Here is a 24,490-nt window from a genome sequence, read left to right on the forward strand (position 1 = left end):
CTCACGCCTATAATGCCAGCACTTTGGGAGGCTGAGGCGGGCAGATCACCTGAGGTCAGGAGTACAAGACCAGCCTGACCAACACGGCAAAACCCTGTCTTTACTAAAAATACAAAAATTGGCCAGGCATGGTGGTGGGCACCTGTAAATCCCAGCTACTCGGGAGGCTAATCAGGAGAATCACTTGAACCTGGGAGGCAGAGGTTGCAATGAGCCGAGATCGCGCCACTACACTCCAGCCAGCCTGGGCAACAGGACAAGACTACTTCTCAAAAAAGAAAACAAAAAAACAAAAAACAAACACCCCAGTATCCAAAGCAGTAAAGGGCAGAACCATCAGTGCAGAAAACTGAGTGAGTGATGCAAAGGAAAAGCTGGGGAAACACATATAAAACTAAAAAAAATTAAAAAGATTAAAATAACCAAAAGTAAAGATAATTACGGAAGGCGAACAATAGGAGTATATGGATATATAGAGATAACCGCCATTTTAAAAAGATGAGGCCAATGGGACATATGGAACAAAACATTTCCTATTATTAAGAAAGAAATCTATAGACTGCAAGTACATGCCATGTTCCCAGCAACTAATTAAAAGACATTAAAATATAAGAGCTTGGAATAAGCCTCAAATTTTGAGGGTGAAAAAAGAATGATACAGGCATTCAGGAAGGCTGGGGACAGGGAGGAATTAAGCACAAAAGCAAAATATCGTGTGTCCTCTAAATTATATTCTAAAATATTAATAACATAAGACTACAGAACATCTCTTGAGTACTGAGGGATGAAATGCATAACCCAAAAATGCTATATTTATCCAAACTGCCATTCACATATGAAGGAATCAAAAACATCTTCTTAGTTGTACTAGTACATAGGGGGAAAAACTGTAATCAGATGAAACAAAACACATCAGTTATGATAATAAATATAAACAGGGATAAGTTCCATATTAAAAAACACAGATCTCAAGACTCTTGAGTTTTTAAATATCAAAAAGCATGATATCCAAAAGAAATACATAGTAGCTATTTTTTTAAGTACATAGAACACACAAAAGTAAAATAAATATGTAAAACTATACAAGGTAAATTCCAACAACAGAAAGCAGGAAGTGCTTTCATAAAAATCACTAGAATTAAAGGTAAAAGCAGGAAATGAACTATAAAAATTAGAAAATCCAGAACTGAAAGCAGAAAGCATAAAACAGGTCAAGGAGGGCCTATTTTTACAAATTAAGGGTACAACCCATAATAAAATGTAGAAGGCAGGTATATTTCTGTTAAATGACCTAGTAATAAAATACATAAAGTAAAATATATAAAGCAAACAGTAAAATCAAAAGAAATAATATTAGAAGACATTAACGGGCTCTCAATTTCTTGAAATAATTAGAAAAACTTAATAATATACCTAAGGCCCTACGGGGAATCTGACAAATATAATTAATAAAGTCAATGATATACAAAATTGGCTTATGTAATATGTGAATACAAGCAAAAAATAAACCCTAAAAACAGAAATTACTTCTTTTGCAAGCAGATGAAACATTTACACAAATTAATATTTAAAAGGAATTCAAAAATTTCAATAAATTACAAAAAGCAAAAACTATTATTGGCAACATTTCTCACAACAGAATAAACTAAAAATGAATAAAAATAAACACATTGAAAAAGAAATAACACGGAAATTTAAATTATACTTATAAATAATCTTTAGGCTACAGAGAACATCAAAACTACAATTATAGAATATTTAAGGGAGAAAATAGTAACGACATTTCACAGTAAGTGACTTGGGTCACTTACAGATGTGACCAAAGACGTACTCAGAGGAAAATTCATTGATTAACCCAGCACTTTTATTACTAAACAGAAAAACAAAGAGCCAGGCTTTCACCCAAGATTTTTTAAAAAAAATCTAAAGAAAGCAGAACGGTGGGCTTACTTAACATAAAAGTATAATAATTTGGAAGTAGTTAGAATTGACAAGCAACTTTAAAAATTTAAGGGGGAAACAATAAAACAACAGAAATCAACCAAATACTCCCTGAATACTAGTCATTCAACCAAGGAATAAAGAAAAAAATAAAACAACTACAAAAAAAATCAGTTTAGGAAAAGAACTATACAGAGGACATTCTTAAAATAACATTATATTCTGTTCTATGCAAATACAGCTCAAATTCTTGATGAAATGAATACATTTCTCAGAAAATATAAATGGTCAAAACTGTCATGAAAAGAGCAAAAGCCAAAATGTTATTGAAGAAAGGATTATAGTGGAAAATAATTATCTCCAAAAACCTGACAAGACAGAGTTTAATGGCAAGTTATTTTAAACTCTGAAAACATAATTCCCGTGCAACATAAATCATTCCAAGCAGGGACTACAAATAAACATCTGGCATGCACACTTAAACCCTCATTTCCTATACTCTTACAAAACACTAAATTGTTTACACATGACAAGGCCTCAGAATCCTTCTCAACACAGCAATCTCAGCGACCACTACCAATAAGTACATAATCTTAAATGTATTTATCCTCCATGTTTCAGATCACTGGAAATGCTGGAAAGCTTTCTAATTTATAACCCCTATACTAGCATGACCCCCCTTACAAAATGACAAAAACAGCACACTAAAAATAAAACTGCAGGGCAATCTCACTAATGGATATAGACACAAAACACTGCAAATTGGACCCAGGATGCATTAAAGAATAAAAACACCATGAACAAAATGGGCTCCTTCCAGGATAGTTTAATATTAGAAAATCTATTAATATAATTCATCACATCAGCAGATCAAAGGAAGAAAACCATATGGCCATCTGGGTACATAATAAAAAGGCATTTGTTAAAAATTCATCATCCTTTTTCCCCCTATTACTAAATAGCTTTATAGTGGGGGAGGGGAATGATTCACACTCCATTGCAAAAGAAAAACTCAAATACAGAAATTTGAAAATCACTCCTCTATCATGTCACTCACCTCCATCTTCACAAATTTTAAAAATAAAAAACTCTTAGCAACTCAGAAGGATGCTTACTTATATGATAAAAAATATATATTTCTGAAACAAAATATCATACTTGATTACAAAATGCTAGAATCCTTCTCACTAAAAAAAGAAATAAGAAATAGGACAATACAAGAATACTTGTTATCCCTGTTATTATTCAAATTGTTCCAGGAGGTCTAGTCAATGCATAATATAAGAGAAAAAAGGATAATATTGTAAAAAATGAAGGAAAATGAGTATTATTTGCATATGATATTGTCACCTACCTAGAAACAAGAAACTGTTAGAACTACGAAGGTAATACAATAAGTTATCCACTAACATAACAATCACATAAAAATCAATAGTTTTTCTATATACCTACATTAATTAGGCAAAATATACAATGAGGGCAATAACCTCAGTCAAAATTGCCGTCAAAAATATCAAATATCTAGGAATAAACTTAAAAATAAGTGCTCCAAACTTATTTGGAAAACTTCAAAACTTGAGTCATATAAAGGAGTATGAATGAATAAACAGACCATGTTACTGGGTGGAAAAAACATAACATTGTCCTACCCAAGTCATTTTATAAATTCAATACAATTACAATTACAAATACAAAGCTAAGTTCAAATGTCACTTCCCTCAAGAAGTTGCCCTGGATTCCCTTTACCAAGATTCATCTTTCCCTCCACCACTCTTGGCAATCAGTCTGAGAGCACTGAACTTTCTACAGCACATTCCAGAAGGCTGTGAACAAAATTCATATTGATTCAGCACCTTGGCACCTATTAAGGGTCAATGCCCACAGTTGGCACAAATATGTAATGGTCAGTCAGGTGGATGGATACATTGAAAAGGTGTTTAAGATCTTGAAAGACAAAGAATCATCCTCCAAATACAAACTGTTAACATAAATGCAGAAAAACTGGTTATTACAGAATAATAATAAAATGTGAGATCTAAAAATAATTTACCGAAAAATTACTATTTGTATAAAAAAAATGCAAGGATAGATATGAAATTGACAAAATCATCTTGGAGCACTGTGGAATTATGACTCGTTTTTTGCATACATACTCTATGTTTTCCTCATTGAACACGAACTCCTTTCATAATAATAAGTCAGTAAAACCTTTTTAAAGAATATACTACATTTATTTTCCAAATGAACAAAGCTTCCCAAAGCCTAGTATCAATAAATGTCAGAAAAGGGGCAGGTGGAAATATAGAAATGTGTTAAACTAATATGTACTCTTGACCCAATAATCTCTCATTGGGACAGTATCAAAAAGAGACGGTTTTAAAATATAAAAATATTTTTATATATAGGAGATGTTCATTACAGTATAATTTTGTAAGTGAAAAATCAGAACCAACCTAAATGTTCAACGATAAAGTATGAGTTAAATAAATTATTTTCATTCTCGTCTGTGAATATTATGTAGTCTTGAAAAATGGCTTTGTCATTAGGAAGACAAAGCAGCTTGAGAAGATGGGGGAAGGAAAAGGCAGGAACAGAACTCTAATACGTTATGACTTAAATAATAAAAATATGCTTACAAAATAACCTGAGGGAAAGGTGTCCAAATTTTAATGGTAAATGTAAGAGGGATGAAATTTATTCGGGATGATCTTTTTATTTTCTGATTTCTCTATAATATCACTAGATTGTTTAAAAATTAACTTATTAAAACAAATGTTAGTATGCAACTAACTGCAGCCAGGGAAACATTTCAGATAAGCCACAACTACCATATTCTATCTGATTCAATAAGGTATTTATATAGTCCCTAAGGAAAGATACCGGCACATCCAAAGCATGTTTTGAAAGGAACTCCATAGGCTTTGGGGCTGGACAGACTCAGGCTCCAATCTCTGCCCTGCTACTTCCTACAGCAAGTTTCTTAACCGCACTCAACCTCAGTTTCCTTATCTATAATGGCACTGATGCCAGTCTGGCTAACAAGGCGAGTCTGCCCAGTGAAGGAGTCCACCAGAAAGTGGCCCAACTTAGTGAGCACAGCAGGCAGTGCAGTCATTTATCTGCTATTTCCTAAGTCTGCTCTTAAGACATGATTCTAACGTTAACGTTTACTTTAAAGCGATCAAATTAAAATAGTGTGATACCTGTACATATGTACATCAAGAGGACACAACAGACAGTCCAGAAACAGTCCTAAGTATATGGAAGTTTAACGTAAGATGAAAACAGCATTTCAAATCAGGCAGGAAAAGATGGATCATTCAATTATTGGTGTTATAGCAAAGGGCTCACCATTTGGGAAAAAATAGAGCCTCATCCCTATGTCCTTCCTTTAAACCAAATATATTCCAAATAGATAAACCATTTAAGTATAACAAAACCTATATAAAAAATAGAAGAAATTTATAATTTCTGTAAATGCTTTTCTGCTTGTTTCCAGTTATTTCATATTATTTATAAACCCAATTCTACTGTGACCACTTATACACATATCGCATGGTATAAAGACGTAAATATTTCTTGTATGTTCCCACAAGATAAACTGTTGATGTGTTAGGTTATGGAAGTGTTTAACTTTTTTTCTTTGACCATCTGAACCATTTTGAAATGTGCAATCCAGCAGTGTTAAGTATACAGGCAGCCCTCTGTCTTCATGGGTTCCACATCCACGGACTAAACCAACCTTGGATTAAAAATATTCAGAAAAAAAAATGAACAGCTGCATCTGTACAGAACATGTACGGACTTTTTCCCTTGTCATATTCCCTAAAAATAGAGTATTTACAAAGCATTTACATTGTATTAGGTATTATACATAATCTAGAGATGATCTGAAATATAGAGGAGGATGCTCCTAGGTTCTGTGCAAATACACCATTTGACATCAGGGACTTGAGTATCCATGGATTTTGATATGGGGGGCGGGGCATGGAACCAATCCACCATGGATACCAAGGGACAACCATGTTCACACTGTTGTGCAACAGATCTCTACAACTTTTTCATTTTACAAAACCGAAACTTTCACCCATCTAACAACTGCCCATTCTCCTTGCACCAGCTGCTGGCAACTACCATTTCACTTTCTGTTTCTGCATTTGACTTCAATTTCTCTCATGAGTGGGATCACACACGGTGTGTGTCTTTTTGTGAATGCCTTATTTCACCAAGCAGAATGTCCTCAAGTTTCATCCATGTTGTAGAATGACAGGATTTCCTCCGTTTTTAAGGCTGAATAATATTCTATCATACATTGTTGATTTGTTGGGTTATGTAAATGTTTAACTTGTTTCTCTTACTATCTTAACCATTTTTAAATATACAATCCAGTAGTGTTAATAATAGAATATTCTTCAGCCTTAAAAATGAAGGCTGAATATATCATATTTTGTTCACCCATTCATCTGTAGATGGACATTTCAGTTGCTTCCACCTTTGAGCATTGCAAATAATCCTGCAATAAACATGGGTGGAAAAACATCTCTTTGAGACCTTGCTTTGAATTTTTAGATATATGCCCAGAAATGGCATTGCTGGATCATATAGTAATTCTATGTGTAAGATTCTGAAGAAACACCCTACCGTTTTCCATAGCAGCTGCACCAACAGCACACAAGAGTTCCAATTTCTCCACATCCTCACCAACACTTTTTTTTTTTTTTTTTTTAAATAACAGCTATACTAATGGGTATGAGGTGATATCTCACTGTGGTTTTGAACTGATGAATGATGTTGGGCATCTTTTCATATGATTACTGGCCATCTGTATATTTCTTTGGAGAAATGTCTATTCAACTTCTTTGCCCATTTTTTAATGGGGTTATTTTTTGTTGTTGTTGATTTATAGGATTTCTTCATATATTCTGGATATTAACCCCTTACCAAATACATAGGATTTGCAAATATTTTCTGCCATTCTGTAGGTTGCCTTTTCACTATAAATTCTGAATACAGAGAAGTCTTTTTAAATGTGACATGCGTTTACACATACACACAAAGAATTCAAAACACAAAAATATAAATATTTTTAAAAAGTAAACATTGCATTTAACCACCACTTCCACTAAATAACATTAAGTTTTAAAAAGTCTAGGGAAAAAAATGGAATCTAAATAATAAAGTCAGTATCTCCAAAATCCAAAGAGCTTTTCTTTAAAAATGTAAAAGAAAAGATAAACACCCCAAGAGAAAAATGGGCAAAAAGGTTGAACAGGCAATTCATAAAAGAAATGCAAGTTAAACATATCGACCAAAATATAATGCAAGTAAAACATACCAACCAAAATGTAAAAATACACCAACAGATATTCAACCTCATTAGTTTGCCCATCAGGTCATCAAAGGTTTAAAATACAAGCACAAGGTGATGACCAGGATGTGTAAAATGGGCACTCACAATCTCCTAATAGAAATGTAAACGGATACCACCTTGCTGAGAGACACTTGGCAAGTTCTGTCTACATATAGAATATAAATCCACAGTGGCCCTGCAGCCAGCTTTCCAGTGACGTTAAGGAGATGATCATACAATTGAGAGGCTGTATGAAAAAGATGTTTCTCACAGAGTAGATTATAACAACAACAAATCAGAAATAACCAAAATCTAATCACACACTGAATTTTGGGCCATACAGAAAGTGGAAACACAATGTAGTCAGTAAAAAAGTAATAATGAGGATCTATCTACATTTGCTGCTGATGAAAAATATCTATGAGTTTAAAAAGGAAAAGGTATCAGGCCTCAGAACAGCATGGAATATAATCCCATTTGTGTAAAATCATATGTACTTAAATATGTAGAGATGGCCTGAATAGTGCTCATCAAAATGTGAAGAGTGGTTATCTCAGCATTTCAGGTGATTTTTTGAAAAGAACAACATTCTTTTTTTTTTTTTTTTGTACTACTTCAATGTTTTTGTAATGAACATGTTATTTTTATAGTCAGGGAAGAAAAACTATTTTCACTTGGAAAAAAAAAACAGAAGTGGAGAACTAACTCTTGGTAGACATTTCACACTCAGAAACCAAAATAGAGCCTGCATTCTATGCAGAGACAGTGTAGTCAGGAAGTCCTGAGTTCAAGTCCTGGCCCTGACACTAGTTACCTGAATGACCTTGGGCAAGTTATTTAGCTTGTGACTTGGTTTCTTCCCAGGAAAATAAAGATGATAATTCTAAGTCATGGAGTTGTTTTGAGGATCAAGGGACTAACATTCACTAGGTTCTCAATCAACATTAGTCTCATTCTCCCTTCGAGCTCATTATTGAAAGCATATAGCTGTGCCTGGCACATAGGTCCTCAAAATGTGTTAGCTGATTGAATGGAATAGACAGACGAACAGACAGTCACATAGAAGAAGAGACGTCTGAAGTGTGGAAAGATGGAATGGGTGAGTGGGTAGAGAGAGAGATGCATGGAGAGGTAGAGAGCTAGTCAGACAGATTGATGGGCACACTGATGGAAAACCCTTGTTTTCCAAAGACGGCCACATCAACATATATCCCATCCTACATGCTCAATGTGATGTTGACATGGCTCCATAGACAGATGAAGTTGATGTCCTGCCCTCTGAATGGCGCACACCTTTGAAACTGCCTCAATCAATACAATGTGGTGAAGTGATGCTGCCTGACTTTGGAGGCTAAGTCATGACAGGTGAGGCTGCAGTTGCTTAGTGCTATCTATCTTGGCACATGCGTCTTTGCAGCCTAAAGATGCCACATAAGAAGTCTAGCCATATATGAAGCCTCTATGCTGGAGAGACCACACATGGAGAAGGAGGGAGAGAAAGAGAGAGAGAGAAAAAGAGAGAGAGAGATGATAGCAGAGAGACAGGCCCAAGGAGCTCAGCTGTTCAAGTCTTCAGAATCCTGGCACCAAATATGAGCATGGAGAACCCTTTAAGATGACTCTGCCTCAGCCACCATATGACCACAACCACAGAAAGACCCCGAGCCAGAACCGACCAAATGAGCCACTGCCAAATTCCTAGCCCACAGAAACCATGAGAGACAATAAATGATCGTTGTTGCGTTAAGCCACTGAGTTTTGGGGTGACTTGTTGCACAGCAATAACTATCTAAGACAGTGAGGTGAGTGTATGTGTGGGTAGGAAGATGAACTGGCACTGACTGGAGGATTTCCGCATGCGGAACCCTGGCAATCAGCACTGTCTTGCACTTGAAATCAGACCTTACCTTGTACATCTCTCTTGTCTGTTCCAATGGCCTCCTGCTTATCTGGCTCTTCCAAGCCTCTCTTACCTCAGCTGTTCATACTTCCAATCGCCCTCTGATTCTCTATTAACTGCCCTCCTGCCCAAACTAACAGCACATGCCTTCTAAGACAAGCTAGTCCAAGCCCTTATTGTACAATAGGGAAAACTGAGGTCCAAAGAGGGCAAAAAGTGTACCCAAAACTGGAGAGCACTCAGGGCTATTTCTCCTCCGACAGCCTGTGGGCTCTAGGTATCCCTGGGGTTGAGTTCTGACTCCACCTCTCACGGCCTGTTACTGCCCCATCAGGGCAGCAAGCGACGCCGCAGGCCCTGACTGGGACATGCCAGAGCTCTTGGCTCCAAGCATACCTTACATCTGTCTGGGCATAAATTTGCATTCTGAATCTGGGAGGCCCTGATTCCAAGTATGTCAAATGTAATTAATTACAGCAAACCTTCTGCAACTGTTTTCAAACGTGGTATTAAAGGCTTTGTGAGCAAGGAACACACAACCCGCTGGTCCGCTGAGGCACATGGGGAGCTGGGGGCTGAAAGCCAGGGAGTCCCGGACCCAGGCCCCACAAAATGGGGAGAGCAGCTTCCCCAGACGCCATGGTTCAGAACCCACCACAGACAAACGGGTGGCCGTGTCTAAAGTCCCAGCCCATCCACCGACTCCACATCCTGGGCAAGTTACTATGCCTTCCTCAGTTGTACAACAGGAATGATAAGATTCCACACCTCAAAGGTCTGTTGTGAGCTTAGAATATGGTGGCCACCTAAATTTGAATCCAGCTGCCACTTACTAGCTGTGTAGCCTTGGGCAATTCCTTTTACCTCTGAATTTCCACTCTCATACTTAAAAAAAAAAAAAAATCCCTACTTTACAAGGTGACCGTTTTTTGGTTTTTTTGTTTGTTTGTTTGTTTGTTTTTCCGAGATGGAGTCTCGCTCTGTCGCCCAGACTGGAGTGCAGTGGCCGGATCTCGGCTCACTATAAGCTCCGCCTCCTGGGTTCACGCCATTCTCCTGCCTCAGCCTCCCGAGTAGCTGGGACTACAGGCGCCCGCTACCTCACCCGGCTAGCTTTTTGGATTTTTTAGTAGAGATGGGGTTTCACCGTGTTAGCCAGGATGGTCTCGATCTCTTGACCTCGTGATCCACCCATCTCGGCCTCCCAAAGTGCTGGGATTACAGGCTTGAGCCACCGCGCCCAGCCGAGGTGACTGTTTTAAATGAGATAATAGATATTAAATGCTTAGTCCAAGGCTTGTCATATAATAAGCACTCAGAAAATGTACAATGATTATATTTCAAGGCAGATAAATTCCACTGTGCAAAAAAATAATGTGAGATAAGAATGCTAAACTTCAGTCCTTGAAAAGTTCCCAATTAAAAAAAAATAGGAGTTTATAAAGCTGAATTTCCAACACATGGCTCAAACTCCTTTCAAAACATGAAGAGCAGGAGTACTACTGAATTGGAAAACTAGAGACTGTTGCTCCTGGCCTGGGCCGCTCACCCACCTCCAGGTCTCTGATCCAGGCTGGAAGTCAAGGGAGATGACCCCCCCACCCTGCCAGCTCTGCCCACTATAAAAGGATGCCCTCTGGGTCTTTTAGCAGCCTTCCTTCCCAAATCATTACAGGAAGCAGACAAGACTTGGCAAAAGAATGGCTTCCAGTCCCTGCAGGACCCAAACTCCACAGTCCCCAATGTGACCTGGGTCTCTCTGCCCCAACTAGCCCAGAACTGCAACCTGATCCAAAAATACCCCAGTTCAAACTCAAAAACGAATTTGGAATTTTTTGGTAGGCAGAGAAATTGTCAGGGATTATCTTTTAGATTTGTGTTTGCTCATCTTGTTGGATTTGCTTTCTTTCAAAGTGTTCAACTAATGTTTAGGGGAGGGATAAGCAAAGTGGGAAGCAATATAATTTTTTCCCTGAATTACTAATCTCTCTCTCTCTGTCTTACAAACTCCCATTACCTCCTCCATTTTAACCACCTACTTATACTAATGCCTACACTACTACATCATCATCCCATGCTGGGTTCTGAGTCCTGCAGTCTGTCCAGGTATCTGATGACAGTATTGTGTGACCCTGAGCAAGCCACCTGCCCTCTCTGGGGTTCTACTTCCTCTACTATAAAAGGAGCAGGTTTGCTTACATCAGCACTGTACAATAGAAATATAATATGAGCCATGGAGGCAATTTCAAATTTCCTAGTAGCCACATTGTTTAAAAAAAAGTAGAAAGTAAAAAGAAACCAGTGAAATTAGTATTAATAATGTATCTTATTTAATCTAATATGTAAAATATCATTTTAACCTGTAGTATTTTCAAATTATCACTGAGACCTTTTATAGTCTTTTTTTTTTCTACTAAGTCTTTGAAATCTATGGATTGACTACCCACATTTCAACTACTTCTAGCTACGTGCAGCTAGTAGATACCAATACGTACTGGATGGCATAGGCTTAGATGCTATCTGTGACCCTTATAGCTCTAGACCCCTCTGATAAAACAAAGGCAGGCCTTACAACAAATTCCAACTAAGGCTAGTAGCACCCCAGGGAAGTTTCTCTTCCCTGAGGCCTCATTTCAGACTAGTTTCAGTTTTATTTCAGATCCGTTTCACTTTCTGCTTTTCCAGCATACTTTATAAGAAACACCCACATAAACACAATTAAATTTTTATAGTTATTTTTCCCATTTGATGAAATTAAGAAAAAAAAAAATTCCCCAACATCCAAAAATATCTTCGTTTATTCTTTTTGGGTATTCTAACTTCCCCGACTACATCTTCTTGGCTTGCAAAAACTGAGTCCAAAATAAAACAAAACACAAATTCTCTGCAAACTTTCACCTGACAAAAATTCCCACCCTTAGTCCCCCAATTTTCCATAAAAATGTTGAGACAGGCAGGAATTTGTATGGCACAGGCTCAAAGCTGACAGGTAAGAATGGCTAGCTCCTCAGATACGCTGTCTTGGACAATAACACATCCAGTAAGCAAACCAAAAGTGCTTTTGACTTTGAGTGCTACCAGCAAACTGCAAGCCGAGGACTTGCCAAGAGATACTCAGGCCTCCTTCACTTTGCAGTAGCCATTTCCACCCCTGGGGGAGACACCAGGTTTCATTCCTCCCTGGGTCCTCACCCAGGAACAGGGCTGACCCCTGGTAATCAAAGATCGACCCCTGACACAGAGCTCACTTCACTAGAAAGCAATGTTTTTCCCTGTGTTTTCTACAGCAGACTGGGGGGCCAAGCATCACCTGACTCCATTTATTCACTTTAGCTTATATAGAAAGCCTCATTCTGCTTTGTCAGCCAAAATATTTATATCATTTTTTGTCGACTCAATACCATCCTCACCTCAGCCTCCCTCCTTTCCTTTTTAAGAAAAGAAAGGAGTTGTCGCCAACATGTTTCTCCAGTTCTTTGCTGTTCATGAAGCACTTTCTAGTCCATTAACTCATACAATGCTTTCAAAGAGCCTGGAAGGGTTTAAGGATGGCCTGTCCTCCCACTTAACAGATGAATAAGTAGAGGCTGTCCCAGACCCCAAGGCCTTCCAGGGCGAGGCAGGCCACATACATGATTGAAACAGGATGAGGCTGAGGACAGATGCAAACAGGAAAGAATCCGTGAAAGGCCCACAAATTCCAAACTTTCTGAACGCTGGGCTGGCAAAAAGATAAAATAACATACAAGAAAAGGGGTCCACTCATCTTGTGGCCCTTAGTGTGAGACTCGGTTTATACAACTTACCCAGCATAGCACTAACAACTGGTACTAATTATAAAAAGTAACATATATTTAAAAAGTAACACATATGTCAGAGTTTACAAAGCATTTCCAAACATGTTATCTTATGTCATTCCTGTGAAGAATCATTATCAGCCCATCTCTCAGATCCAGAAATTAAGATACGGAAGGACTAAAGAACTTGTCTGTGGACTTAAGTGTGTAAGCAGCAAACCTGTCCCAAACCCAGGTCATCATTGAGTAACCCCAGGGCCTGCCTTTCCCCGCTGCCACTTTACGCTGCTGAGAGACACCATCCAATCCAGCTGCCTAGCCACAGGCGTCTCCCCTTTGAAACCTGATCACTCCAGGATCAGGCAGAGAAGCAGGTCATCCAGCCCGGCTTTGATGACAACCCCAAGGGTATCTAATTATAACAAGGAAGGGAGGAGTCAGGATTCTCTCGCTATCTCTCAAGACCAAATTAATTTTAATTCCTTTTGATACAGTGTATACGCACAGGGCAGGAAAAGCACTGGTTGAGGAGTTAAGAAATTTGAGGCTTTTAGTCCCACTTCCGCTTGTTCACTGAGGTCTTGGGCAAGTCACTCCACCTTCTTCCCGAGGCCTTAGTTTCTGTGTGTGCGCACGTGTGTGTGTGTGTGTGTGTATCGATAAGGAAGGACAAACTGGCTTCATGTCCCATGGGGTATGTATGTGTGTGTGTGTCGACAAGGAAGGACAAACTGGCTTCATGTCCCATGCTAAGCCCAGCTGATGGGTAGCATTATATAATACTAAGGACCCTGAGGCCACTGGCCAGACTCAATGGAAAGGACCGCCATGATCAATTAGTGATGTCTGCCATGATCAGTTAGTGATGTCTGCCACAGGCTGGAGGATGGGGAATGGCAGCATGTATGTTCCTTATTTACCATCCTTGGACTAGATGATGCACAAATAACATGCTGCAAGTGAAAAGAACTTTGCCCTTTACAAAACTTGTTTCTTACATCTCTCACAACTTTTACAAGAACCCTGTGCATCGTCATCATCGTCATCAATATATTATCATCTCACCTTTACAGATAAGGACTCTACGGTGCAGGGAAATGAAGTACTTTGGCAAACACCACAAAATGATTAGCTGGTAGAGCAGAGAGGGGAGCCGTGCCTTGGCTCTCTGACTATGCTCTGCTCATTCTGCCCTTGGAAATGTCAAACTGGTGCTCTGCTCTTGTCGGGCCAGCTCATGCATGTGGCTGTTCTGAAGAGACCCCCCATTTACAGGGCTTCGTCTCCCTCCCATGGGCTACTTGCCCCTTTTAGAGGAGAGGCCACAGCAAAATCACAAAACCTACACACAGACATAGCAGGAAAGTAGTGCTAAGTCAGAGTTCCAGATGTTTCTTCCCAAAGTGAAGTCCTGCCTTCACTGTATGGGGTGGGGCAAGCCCCGAGAAAAGTGAGGTAAACAGAGCATGGAGCCCCAACAGGTCATAGTCCTCCCCACCAGGAGGACAACACTCAATCCTAAGATGCTTTCAAACTGATAGATGCACCAATGATTTTGTAACAGCTTTTGGAGAAGAAATAAGAGGGAGAAAAAGTTCACTAGAAGAACAAATCTACTGTAAGGCACATCCTCATTTCAGAAATATAGAAACGTGGGAATGTGAACATTGAGAAGAGATGTCTACCTTCACTTAGGATTCTATGCTCCCTGGCTGAAATTGGCCATAAAGTGTTAAAAATGACAGCGTTTTATAAAACGTGCTGAAAAAAAACTAAGCAAAGAAACAGAAGGTTCTGTTTTCTCCCATAAGCATCTTTGACATCTGCAAACTAAAATTCAACCAAAGATGGGGGTCACATCACACATTTAGCTGCTTCAGGCTGAAGGGGCCCATGTGCCCGAATATTCTGCAAACAGGCCCCTGGTGTTCAGTCCCAGGACACCTGGCTAAGAAGAGCAGGCACAGATACAGGGCACTGCTGTACTCCATTCACTATACCTGCAAAGCAGGCAGCTGGTGGCCCCCCACTCACTTTAAAGAAATACTTTGTACAAAAGGAGTGAGGAGAGCAGGGGTGAAAGTCATCAGACGAACTTTTTAAAAATCCCCCAAGACATGTAAAGGAGCATTTCCCCATCTGAGGATCCCTGTTGGACCTATTATTCCAGGGGAGCCATGGCTTCAGAGCCAGCTACAAGAAAATGTGCCTCGGGCTCCGTAATAAAACACTGGCTTTGACCAAATGGCCAAGCCCAAATTGGTCATCCACTCTTCACTACACCTAAAGCCCACTGATCTGAGCTATTTCCAAAAATCAAATGAAGTCATCAAATATTTATGGAGCTGCTGCTCTGCGCCAGACTCTAAAATGAATAACCGGTGATCTCTACCCTCACGGATGTTACAAGTTGGCTGGAGAAGCAGAAGTGCAAACAACCAACTCTGACCTGTGGGTCGACAGTGTCTGGGGGGGTGCCATGGGGGCAGAGGGAGAGGAAGTCTACCTGGGGTAATTTGTTGGGGGGCTCTACAGAAGAAGAAGCGCAGCTTATCTTGCGGAAGGTCTGGTTTCTCATGGAGCAGATATGAATGAGAGAAAGGGCACCAGAGGCAGGGGCCCCAGCATGAGCACAAACTCAAAGACACACAGGTCCACCCGCCATTGAGATGTATCCCTTTTAAAGCCTTGCCACAGGCTCAGAAACAAATCCAGAAACATTCCAAGGAGCTAGAGCAGCCCCAGAATGAAAGCATCCAGAACGCTTTAACAAGAAAGTCTCATGGATGGCAGGCTGTTTTAAAGCAACAGCCAAGAGTGTACATTTTCACTTGTCACCTAACTTTGCCTGCTAAAGATAAGCCACCAGGCTTCCAGGACTATCCCGAGTGTTGTCAGTGGGATTTAATCTCCCCAAATGGAGAATCCCTGGCCACTGGGCTGAGTCAACTCACACGCATTGACCACCTTCTCAACATGCATTGACCACCTTCTCAGGTCCTCAGACTGGCTGACAGTCTCCCCATGTGACCCCTTCATTTAATCCTAAAACCCTGCAAGGTTGGGATCATTAACTCTCTTTTCCCAGATGTAGAAGCTATGGTTCCAAAACCAGGGTGACTTTCCTGAAGTCACCCAAAGCTAACCACACCATGAGGTTGGATTTCAAACTCTGGTCTGGCTGACCTCAAACCCAGCTTTCCATTTTGCCAACTGGGGTGGATTCGGAAAATTTCTATGCATCTGACCTAAGGCCTGGCCTGGGGGGGATTTCCTGCTGATGCCATGTTTTCGGCTCAGAAATAGATTTCATTGCCAGGCCATCTTTTACCTCTGATCTCTTTCCTCTCCTCAGACCCCAGCCCTGGTCCTGGCCACCTGCTGCCTTTTTGCAACTTCATCCTTCTCTCTGGCAACACTTTATTTAAAATGCACTTCAAAAAACAACTGCCTCCCAGACTCACACTCCTTGACTTCAACAGCTCACAGGCTATGACACATCATCCCGGAGTTACTAGCTATCATTTGTCATTTTTAACTACAGCACAGTGGCCTAACCCTGGCAGAAGACTGCTTTGGGACAAATAAAAGGGAAATGTGGGCCAATCTAGCCAGGAGAGCTATATGGATGGAACTCATCGTCACTATAGGCTGAAATGCCTCAGAGCATGTGAGATTCAGATACGAAGTCCCACCAACAAAACCAAGAGGTCTGAAAGGTGTTGCTACCCTTCTGGGGCCAGCCAGTGATGACGACAACTGGTCCAATCCTACGGTGTCCAATATGGTAGCCACCAGCCACATGTGGCTGCTGAACAGGGGAAATGTGGCTGGTCAGAATTGAGATGTACTGTAGGAGTAAAATACATTAGATTTCAAAGACTCACTATCCCCCAAAAGAATGTAACTTGTCACATTAATAATTTTCATATGGATGGCTTAATGAAAGGATAGTATTGTGGACATACTGAGTTAAATATGTTAAAATCAATGGCACCTGTTTCTTTTACTTCCTTTAATCCACTATGAGAAAATTAAAAATTATATATGTGGCTCACATTGGGGGCTTGAATTATATTTCTATTAGACAGCATGGACTTGACACATTTAAAAGATGAGGAGACTAAGACAGAAATTCTGGGATTTTCAAGGAAGTGACCACACACAAAAATACAGACCGTGTTCTTGTCTGATTAAATTAAATATAGCACAAACACAAACTCTCTAACTCCAGAAAAATTTCTCTGGCAATTCAAACTAAAAGTGGGGAACAAAAGACAAGGACTCTACACACTTTAGATCTCCTCTCCAGCAAGAAGGCCTTGCAAAGATACTGCCTTCAAACGTGCATCTGCCCTTCCATATGTCCTTCCAGACTCATCCAAGGCCAACAAGCTGGGGTATGTGCCTGGGCCGCCCATGTGGCTGAGCTTTCTTCATAGGTGGCCCTTGAAGTGGGCTCAACCAGGGCTCAAAATATGTGGCACAGGACACCTAACCCACAGGGTTCCCCTAAAAGTTAACTGAGATAATAAATGCGAAAATAAAGTATAAGCAATAAAATGCAGTATACCTGCAGCACATCATGGCGGCTCAGCTAGTCCAGTACCTTTCAAACTCTCTTGACCGTGATCCACAGGAGGAAATCTATCTCACATAAACATACATCCACAAATATAAACAAAAGTTTCATGAGAGGATACTCACCTGTACCCTGTGCTATGCCTCTGCTATTTTTGTTCCCCTATATTCTATTCTTGTTTTTAAAAAATTCTGACTGTGATTCACTAAATTGATTTCACAACCCACTAATGGCCCATGATTCAAGGTCTCACCTGGGAATGGTAATTAAGAGGTACACTCTCCACTCTCATTTACATTGCTGTTTGGCCACTGCACCCCTCTCTCTAGAATATGGGAGTCAGGATATAGCCTCAGAATCCTTCTCAGCACAGTGATCCAGGCAGCCATAACCAATTCCTTGGAGTTACATTCAGAAATGAAACCTATTCATCATTATCCTTGATCTGATCCCAAGTGTTCATTTTATAAATGCAAAAATTGAGGCTCTGAAGGAAAAAGTGATTTGCCCAAGGTCATACAGCAAGACTTTGTGGGGGGTAGGGCTCCCAAAAAAAAGCCACTTCATTTTACATCACCAGAAAGAAGGTACAACTGACCCAAAACATCACAAGAACAAGGAAAAAATTCAAAATTTCCTCATGACCATGAAAAGTCAGCTCATATACATCCAGTCAAATATGGCAAGGAAGTTCTTATCACCCACCAAGGAGAAGACGTAACGATTCTGAGGTCAGAGGAAGCAGCATGCCAAGAGCTGAGTCAAAAGTGAGAAAAATATTGTATCTGACACTGGAGGAGTTTTAAACCCAGTTTCTCAAGTGAAACAAGCCATTGGCTGTTTATTTTCTAGGACAAGGGAGAGGTCAGCCTTACACTGACCAGCCATCTTTGTTGCTTTCCTTCTGCAAAAGCAAGAACCCTTGTTCAAATTCACCTCTGTGCAGGGCTGGAAGAATAAGCAAACCTCTTTTCCTAGCTTGCTCCAAAGTCAAGCTATAAAGCAGGCCCTTGAAATTTCAAACCTTATCAGAAAAAATTAAAAAAAAAAAAAAAAAAAAAAACCTCCTTAGGCAGAAAAGCAAAACATTAAGTAATAAGAATCTCCACTGTGAAACTGAATATAAATGATCTTTTGCCAAAATAATTCAGCCCATCATCAAATTACCACCCTTCAAGTCCAATTTACCAGATATTTTGCCCAACAATCTAAGAGAATGTGGTGAACAGACAGGAGCTAATAAAAATTAGCTCATATATCCATTTCTGGTCACACGTCCACCTAAAATAGGAGGTGAGAGAGCCAAGGCCAAGGTCAGATCTCAATCCAGAGAGAAACACCAATAGAAACAAAAGAAAACTGGTCCCGCCCCCAATAGAACCATCATGCACCTCTACTTCCTTTACAACAAACATGATCAGAATAACCAATTTTAAAAAAAAAAAAACATGTCTACAAAACCAGAAATGATTTTCAACTTCTAGCCATAGACAACAGAACAAAATTTCAGCAGAAGGAATGAAGGAATCTGAATTGTGTCAGGAGATCCAGGCCACACAAAGGGACGTGCTGCAATATTTTTATTCCTTGCACCAGAAATAACCTGTTATCTGCAACCCTGACTTTTTTCTCAGATGCCCCTACCCCGCTCCACCCCTCCCCAGCCCATCTCTCCTTCATCACTGCTAAACTCAGGCCTTTTGCCTCATGAGGCCTCCAGAGCCCCTTGGAAATTATAAATTCCTTGACCGTCCTAGTCATCGGCCTAAATAATTCAACAGAAAAAAAATTTTTTTAATTATGCTGCCTAAAAAAAAAAAAAAAAAAAAAAAAAAAAAAGCTCATTCCAAATATGTCAGAATGTGACCAGTCAGCCCTGAAGGATTTCGTTACTAAAAAAATAAAATCTCCCAAATGCAATGGCGATGATGGGAAATGTCAAACCTCTGCCATTGTCAAATATATTTCACAGAGATAATATATTTGACTTATTCCACTTAAACATCCAAATTTCCACAAAATCGGGTTGGGAATCTATGGACTGGGGCCACCAGTTTTTCCAAGACCAGCTAGTGGCTGGCAAAAGGGGCAAACGGTTTCCTTTCTTGCCCCAGGTGACCCATCACCAATTTCCAAGCCAAGGTCCCTCCAAGATCCCACCCTGCAAGTCCTAACAATATGCTCTTTTTGGACAGAAACATTATAACTTTTGGGGGGTAGGCTCAAAATCCCCAGCAAGTTCAATCAGATACTAATTTATCACAAAACCCTTCATCGTTGGGTGGGTACTTTATTTTCATCTGTCAAATTTCAATTCAGTCAATATTTATTTGCCTTCTTAAATTTTTTTTTTTTTGTTTCACCTTCATTTGATTCATTTTAAGGCCAAAACCTCCTCATGAAATATTGTTTGCATATATGCTTTCATATTCCAAAGGCAAACCTTGGGTTTGGCTTTTGTTTGTATTTTGATTATTTTTCCTTTATTTTGTTGCTGCTAAAATCAGCTGAGTTGGTGTTTTATCACATTTCTTCAGCAAAGTAAGTGTTCTACCAAGGAAGATAGATAAGAATTAGAATTTTCATCTCCTTTTTGCCCATCCCTCTTTTATCTTTTTCTTGTTAAGTCAGTAAAATTTGTGCTTTTTTTTTGGTCACAAACTCCCCAAAATGATTAAGGCTAATGGATTTTTTTCCCCCTTTGAAAGTAATCAGGTTTCTGAAAAATAACAAATATTGATAAACTACCAACCTCACATCACAGTCAAAGAGGCCTGAAACCAATCTAAATTTTTTTTTAAGTAATAAATTTTTCAAATTGGAAGAGTGAACAAGACAGAAAAGGGAAAATTTTCTTCCTTACCAAGGATTCCTCAATCCTTGTCTTCATCAATTGATTTAGTTGCATGTCATAAAAAATGAGCTTCTGTGAATCCACTGTTAGTTTTTTCATAATAATGTTAATTATGCATATCTTATTTTAATGGCGGTCTCTCCTACAAATCTGTGGGTTACTCAATTTGTATAATGTATGAATTTACATTTTTTCCACTGAATATTGCTCAAAAAAGGTCCCTGACATTTTCTGGATAAAACAACAACAAAAAAGAAATGCCTAGACCTTTCAGGAAACAAAATCAGAAAACAGTCTTAATTATTCCATCAAAACAAAACAAAAAAAATACCCACACACAAAACCCAACAAATAGAGAAAAAAAGAAAGAAAGGATTTCACTGTAACTTTTTCCGTTTCTGTTTTCTTTAGAATCTTAGGATTTAAATGCAGTAAAATGTAAATGCAAAATTAAAAAAAAAAAACAACTACAATTTTTGGGTGTGTCCAAAGCCAACATTTTAGGGTCTATTTTCTCTTTTAAATCCTTCCTTCGTGGAAATAGAAAAACTTTAAATATTGCCAAATAGAGAAATTAGTCTTTTTTTGCCCGCTGAGCTAAATAAGTTCCAAATTACAATGAAGTACAATTTCTAATTGCTTCATAAAGCCAATTCTCTCAGTTTTCCCTAAACTCAACAATTTCCCTCCTTTCTTTATTCCAATTAGTTTTTTTCTCAAACTAAAATGAGTTGGGCACCCAAACTGACTTTGCTTTTAGGAGATTTTTTGCTTTCTCCCCTCCAAGAACTGAATTCATTCAAATTCCAGCTTAATTTTCATTTACATATTATCTGGATTTGGCTTCAGAAATAAAAATTGTCTCCATGCTTCTGGAAAGATCAAAGTGAAAATTTTCACCCGAAAAAAGAAAAAAAAAGAATCTCTTACCCCTCCACTGCCTGGTAGTGCAAACTTTTGAAAAAATAAGAAATAAAAAATATTTCTTTTCAATTTTAATTTCTTTTTTTATTTACAAAATAGTATCCTCTAGGTGGCGTCGTTTTAATGGGAAAAAACTACCGTTTGAAGAAAAATTAGAAAAAAAAAATTGAGAAAGGAAAATATGGCCTAAAAAAAAAAAAGATTGTTGCAAAAATGGGGGATCTGGGGGGAAACACCTCCCGGGGGGTCATCGGGGACCCCGAGCGCAGAGAGGGTCAGGGGAAAATTGCAAATTTGGGGGGGAGGGGGCAGAGCTGGAAGGGGTTGCATTTTTGCAAAATGTGAATTGTCCAAACTGAAATGGCTGCTCTGTTCTCTCGCCGCTTTGTTTTCTGGGCTCCGGTCCGAGCCCGGGGCCGGAGGGGGCGCTGGGTGGGGGCCCCAAAAGACCCCCTCGTCACCCCCAACCTCCTCGCACCCCGCAGCGCCCGGGGGGGTGCTCTCCGGACCCCGACTCTCCCGTTTGCGCCCACAAAAAGCTCGCAAACGTGCCCAGGCACTTTGCATTTTGCAAATCTTGCAATGAAGTGGCGCAGCGCCCCGGGCCCCGGCCCCCCGGGGTCCCCCGCGCGGTGCATGCCCCCGGCCCCCCGTCGTACCTGCGGAGCCGCCGCGCCGCCCGGCTGGTTCATGGGTCCGTGCGGGAGGAGGCGGCCCCGGCGCGTCCTGCTCCTCCCGGGCCGGGCTGCTGGTGCGCGCACAATGCCGCCGCCGCCGCCGCCACCGCCGCCGCCGCCGCCGCTCCCTCCTCCGCCCGCCCCGCTCAGGCCGGGGGGGCGGGGGCGCTGGGGGCGCGCGGGGGGGGCGCCGGCCCTCGCCCCCACCGCCGGCCTGCACCGGCCGCGCCGCGGCAGCCGCTGCCGCCGAGCCGCCCCTCGCGGGGCCGCCGCCGCCCCCCGCCGCCCTGCCCGCCCCCGGGCCGGCCTCGCCGTGCGGCCCGCGAGCTCGGGGCCTCGGCCTCGGCCTCCGCGCTGCCGGCCTCCGCGCGGCACACAAAGCCGGCCGGTCCAGGGGCGCGCCCGCCCTCCCGTCCGCCAGCCCCAGGGCAGTGGCGCACCCGCCCCCCAAACTTTCCCGCGCCGCGCCCTGCCCTCCCCGCGCCCCCGCGCCCGCCCCCCGTCTCCCTCCTGCCCTCCCCCAGTCCTCCAGCCCCTCGGAAATGTCATTTTCACACTGGAAAAAAGTTCGGGGAGCCGGCGGAACGCAAGAGGTTAATGGGAATTCAGTACCCTGCTGTACCCCCCCCCAAAAAAAAAAACAGATTGATTTTTGAAATAAAAGTTTTCAAGAGCTGGCTTGCTGAAAGACTGGAAGGCTTACCGGGAATATTCTATTGCCCTGCCACTCCTCCCCAAAAAACTAATGTAATAAAATAAAAGTTTGAAGGACTGGTCCCATGTCAGACAAGAGGGGTTAAGAGGAGTCTAGCCCCCTAGCCAGACTGATTTTTAAAATAAATATTTGAGGAGCCGCTTTTATGTGAAATGCCAGTGAAACGGCTGTTTCTGCCTATCCTCGCCAAATGAAAAAATATATGTGTGTATATATATATATATTTCCAAATAAAAGTTTGAAAAACTCCTCCTACAGTAAGACAAGAGGGGTTAAAGGTTAAGGGGTATTAGGCCCCCCCTCCCCCCCCCGCGCATATCCACCAGTCAGGTTGATTTAGAAAAGGAAAATTTGAAAAACTTCTATGTGAAATAAAATGTGAACCAGGAATTTTTTTTCCAACACCCCAAAAGAGTCAGGTTTTTTGTTGTTGTTGTTTTTTGTTTTTTTACTTGAGCAACTGCCTCCTTGTGACTTGGGAAAGTTTAAAAGAGATTTTTTTTTTTTCTGTTCTCTTCCCCATTCTCCTAAAAAATCAGATTTTTTAAAAACTGAGCGTGTGAAGGACCTGTCCTATTAAAGAGACAAGGGGGGATTGCTGGATCCATCCTACATCTCCCACAACTGGTTGATTTTTGGAATAAAAATGTTAAGAATTGCTCTTCTATGAGATGCAAGGTGAACAGAAATCCTTCTTTGCCCCTCCCCGAAAGAAAACTACAAGGGTGCTTTTCAAAAATAAAAATATTGGAAATTAAGAGTAAACAGGTATCTTCTCTCTGCCCCCACCTTCAAAAATCAAATGTTCTTTTTTGTAATGTTTAAAGAACTGGAACAATATGATACAGGAAGGGTTACAAAAATGTTTTCCCTACAACCATCAAAAAAGTTCTTTTTAAAATTTTAGGAAACAGAGGCACTGTGTAGAAGACACCTCCTTTCCCTAATAAGTTAAACTGGGAATTTAGCCCTATATGGGAGACATGAGATTAAGAAACACAACTCTTGCCCCGCTTAGCAAACACTCATACACAAGAGGTTAAGAGGAGGCTCTGGCCGGGAGTGGTAGCTCACGCATGTAATCCTTTTGGGAGGCCAAGCCCAATGGATCACGAGGTCAGGAGTTGGAGACCAGCCTGGCCAACATAGTGAAACCCCATCTCTACTAAAAATACAAAAATTAGTCGGGTGTGGTGGCACGCGCCAGTAGTCCCAGCTACTCAGGAGACTGAGGCAGGAGAATCGCTTGAACCCAGGAGGCGGAGGTTGCAGTGAGCCGAAGTCACTCCATCACTCCACTGCACTGTAGCCTGGGTGACAGAGTGGGACTGTCTGTCAAAAAAAAAAAGGAGTCTTCTAACCACTTCCCCCCAGACCCCTAAAAGTTGGAGATTCGTTAAAAATTGAAAGTGGCCATTTTTCTGCTCACCAACCTGGCAAGTATGTCTCTGCCGGAGGTTTGGCAGCCTCTGCCAAGGCTGGTGTGCAGCAGGCACCAAGGGGAGAGGGGGCAGCTTGCAGAGCGTGGCAGAGTTGGGTCCTGTGAGCTCTGAGCATACGTGCTGGCCAGGCAGCCTGTAGCCCACCTGCCCCTCATCCACCAGGTGGTTGGGGCCTTGTTACGTGGAGAGATGCTCCAGGTTTGATGTCTGTCTGGCTCGATCCTTGTGTGAAGGTTTCTGGGCACCTGCCTCAAGGCCAGGTCCCCGCCTCTGCCTAGTGGAGCCAAGCCTGATCTTAGGCCTTAGAG

The 24,490-nt window shown here is 41.0% G+C and overlaps 1 protein-coding gene across 50 annotated transcripts in view; it reads right to left on the reverse strand.

Annotated features, from left to right (window-relative positions):
• Nucleotides 1-22,148, reverse strand: part of ZNF618 (zinc finger protein 618) — a 169,782-nt gene extending 147,634 nt beyond the window's left edge. For all 50 annotated transcript variants that reach the window (XM_074016777.1, XM_074016755.1, XM_074016754.1 and 47 more), the window contains exon 1: nt 22,008-22,148. In XM_074016777.1, the coding sequence (XP_073872878.1) occupies nt 22,008-22,040 (33 nt within the window). In that variant the 5' untranslated portion in view covers nt 22,041-22,148. The remainder of the gene's footprint in view (nt 1-22,007) is intronic.
• Between the last annotated feature and the right edge of the window lie 2,342 nt (nt 22,149-24,490).

This window comes from Macaca fascicularis, chromosome 15 (genome assembly GCF_037993035.2).
Source record: "Macaca fascicularis isolate 582-1 chromosome 15, T2T-MFA8v1.1".
NCBI lineage: Eukaryota > Metazoa > Chordata > Mammalia > Primates > Cercopithecidae > Macaca > Macaca fascicularis.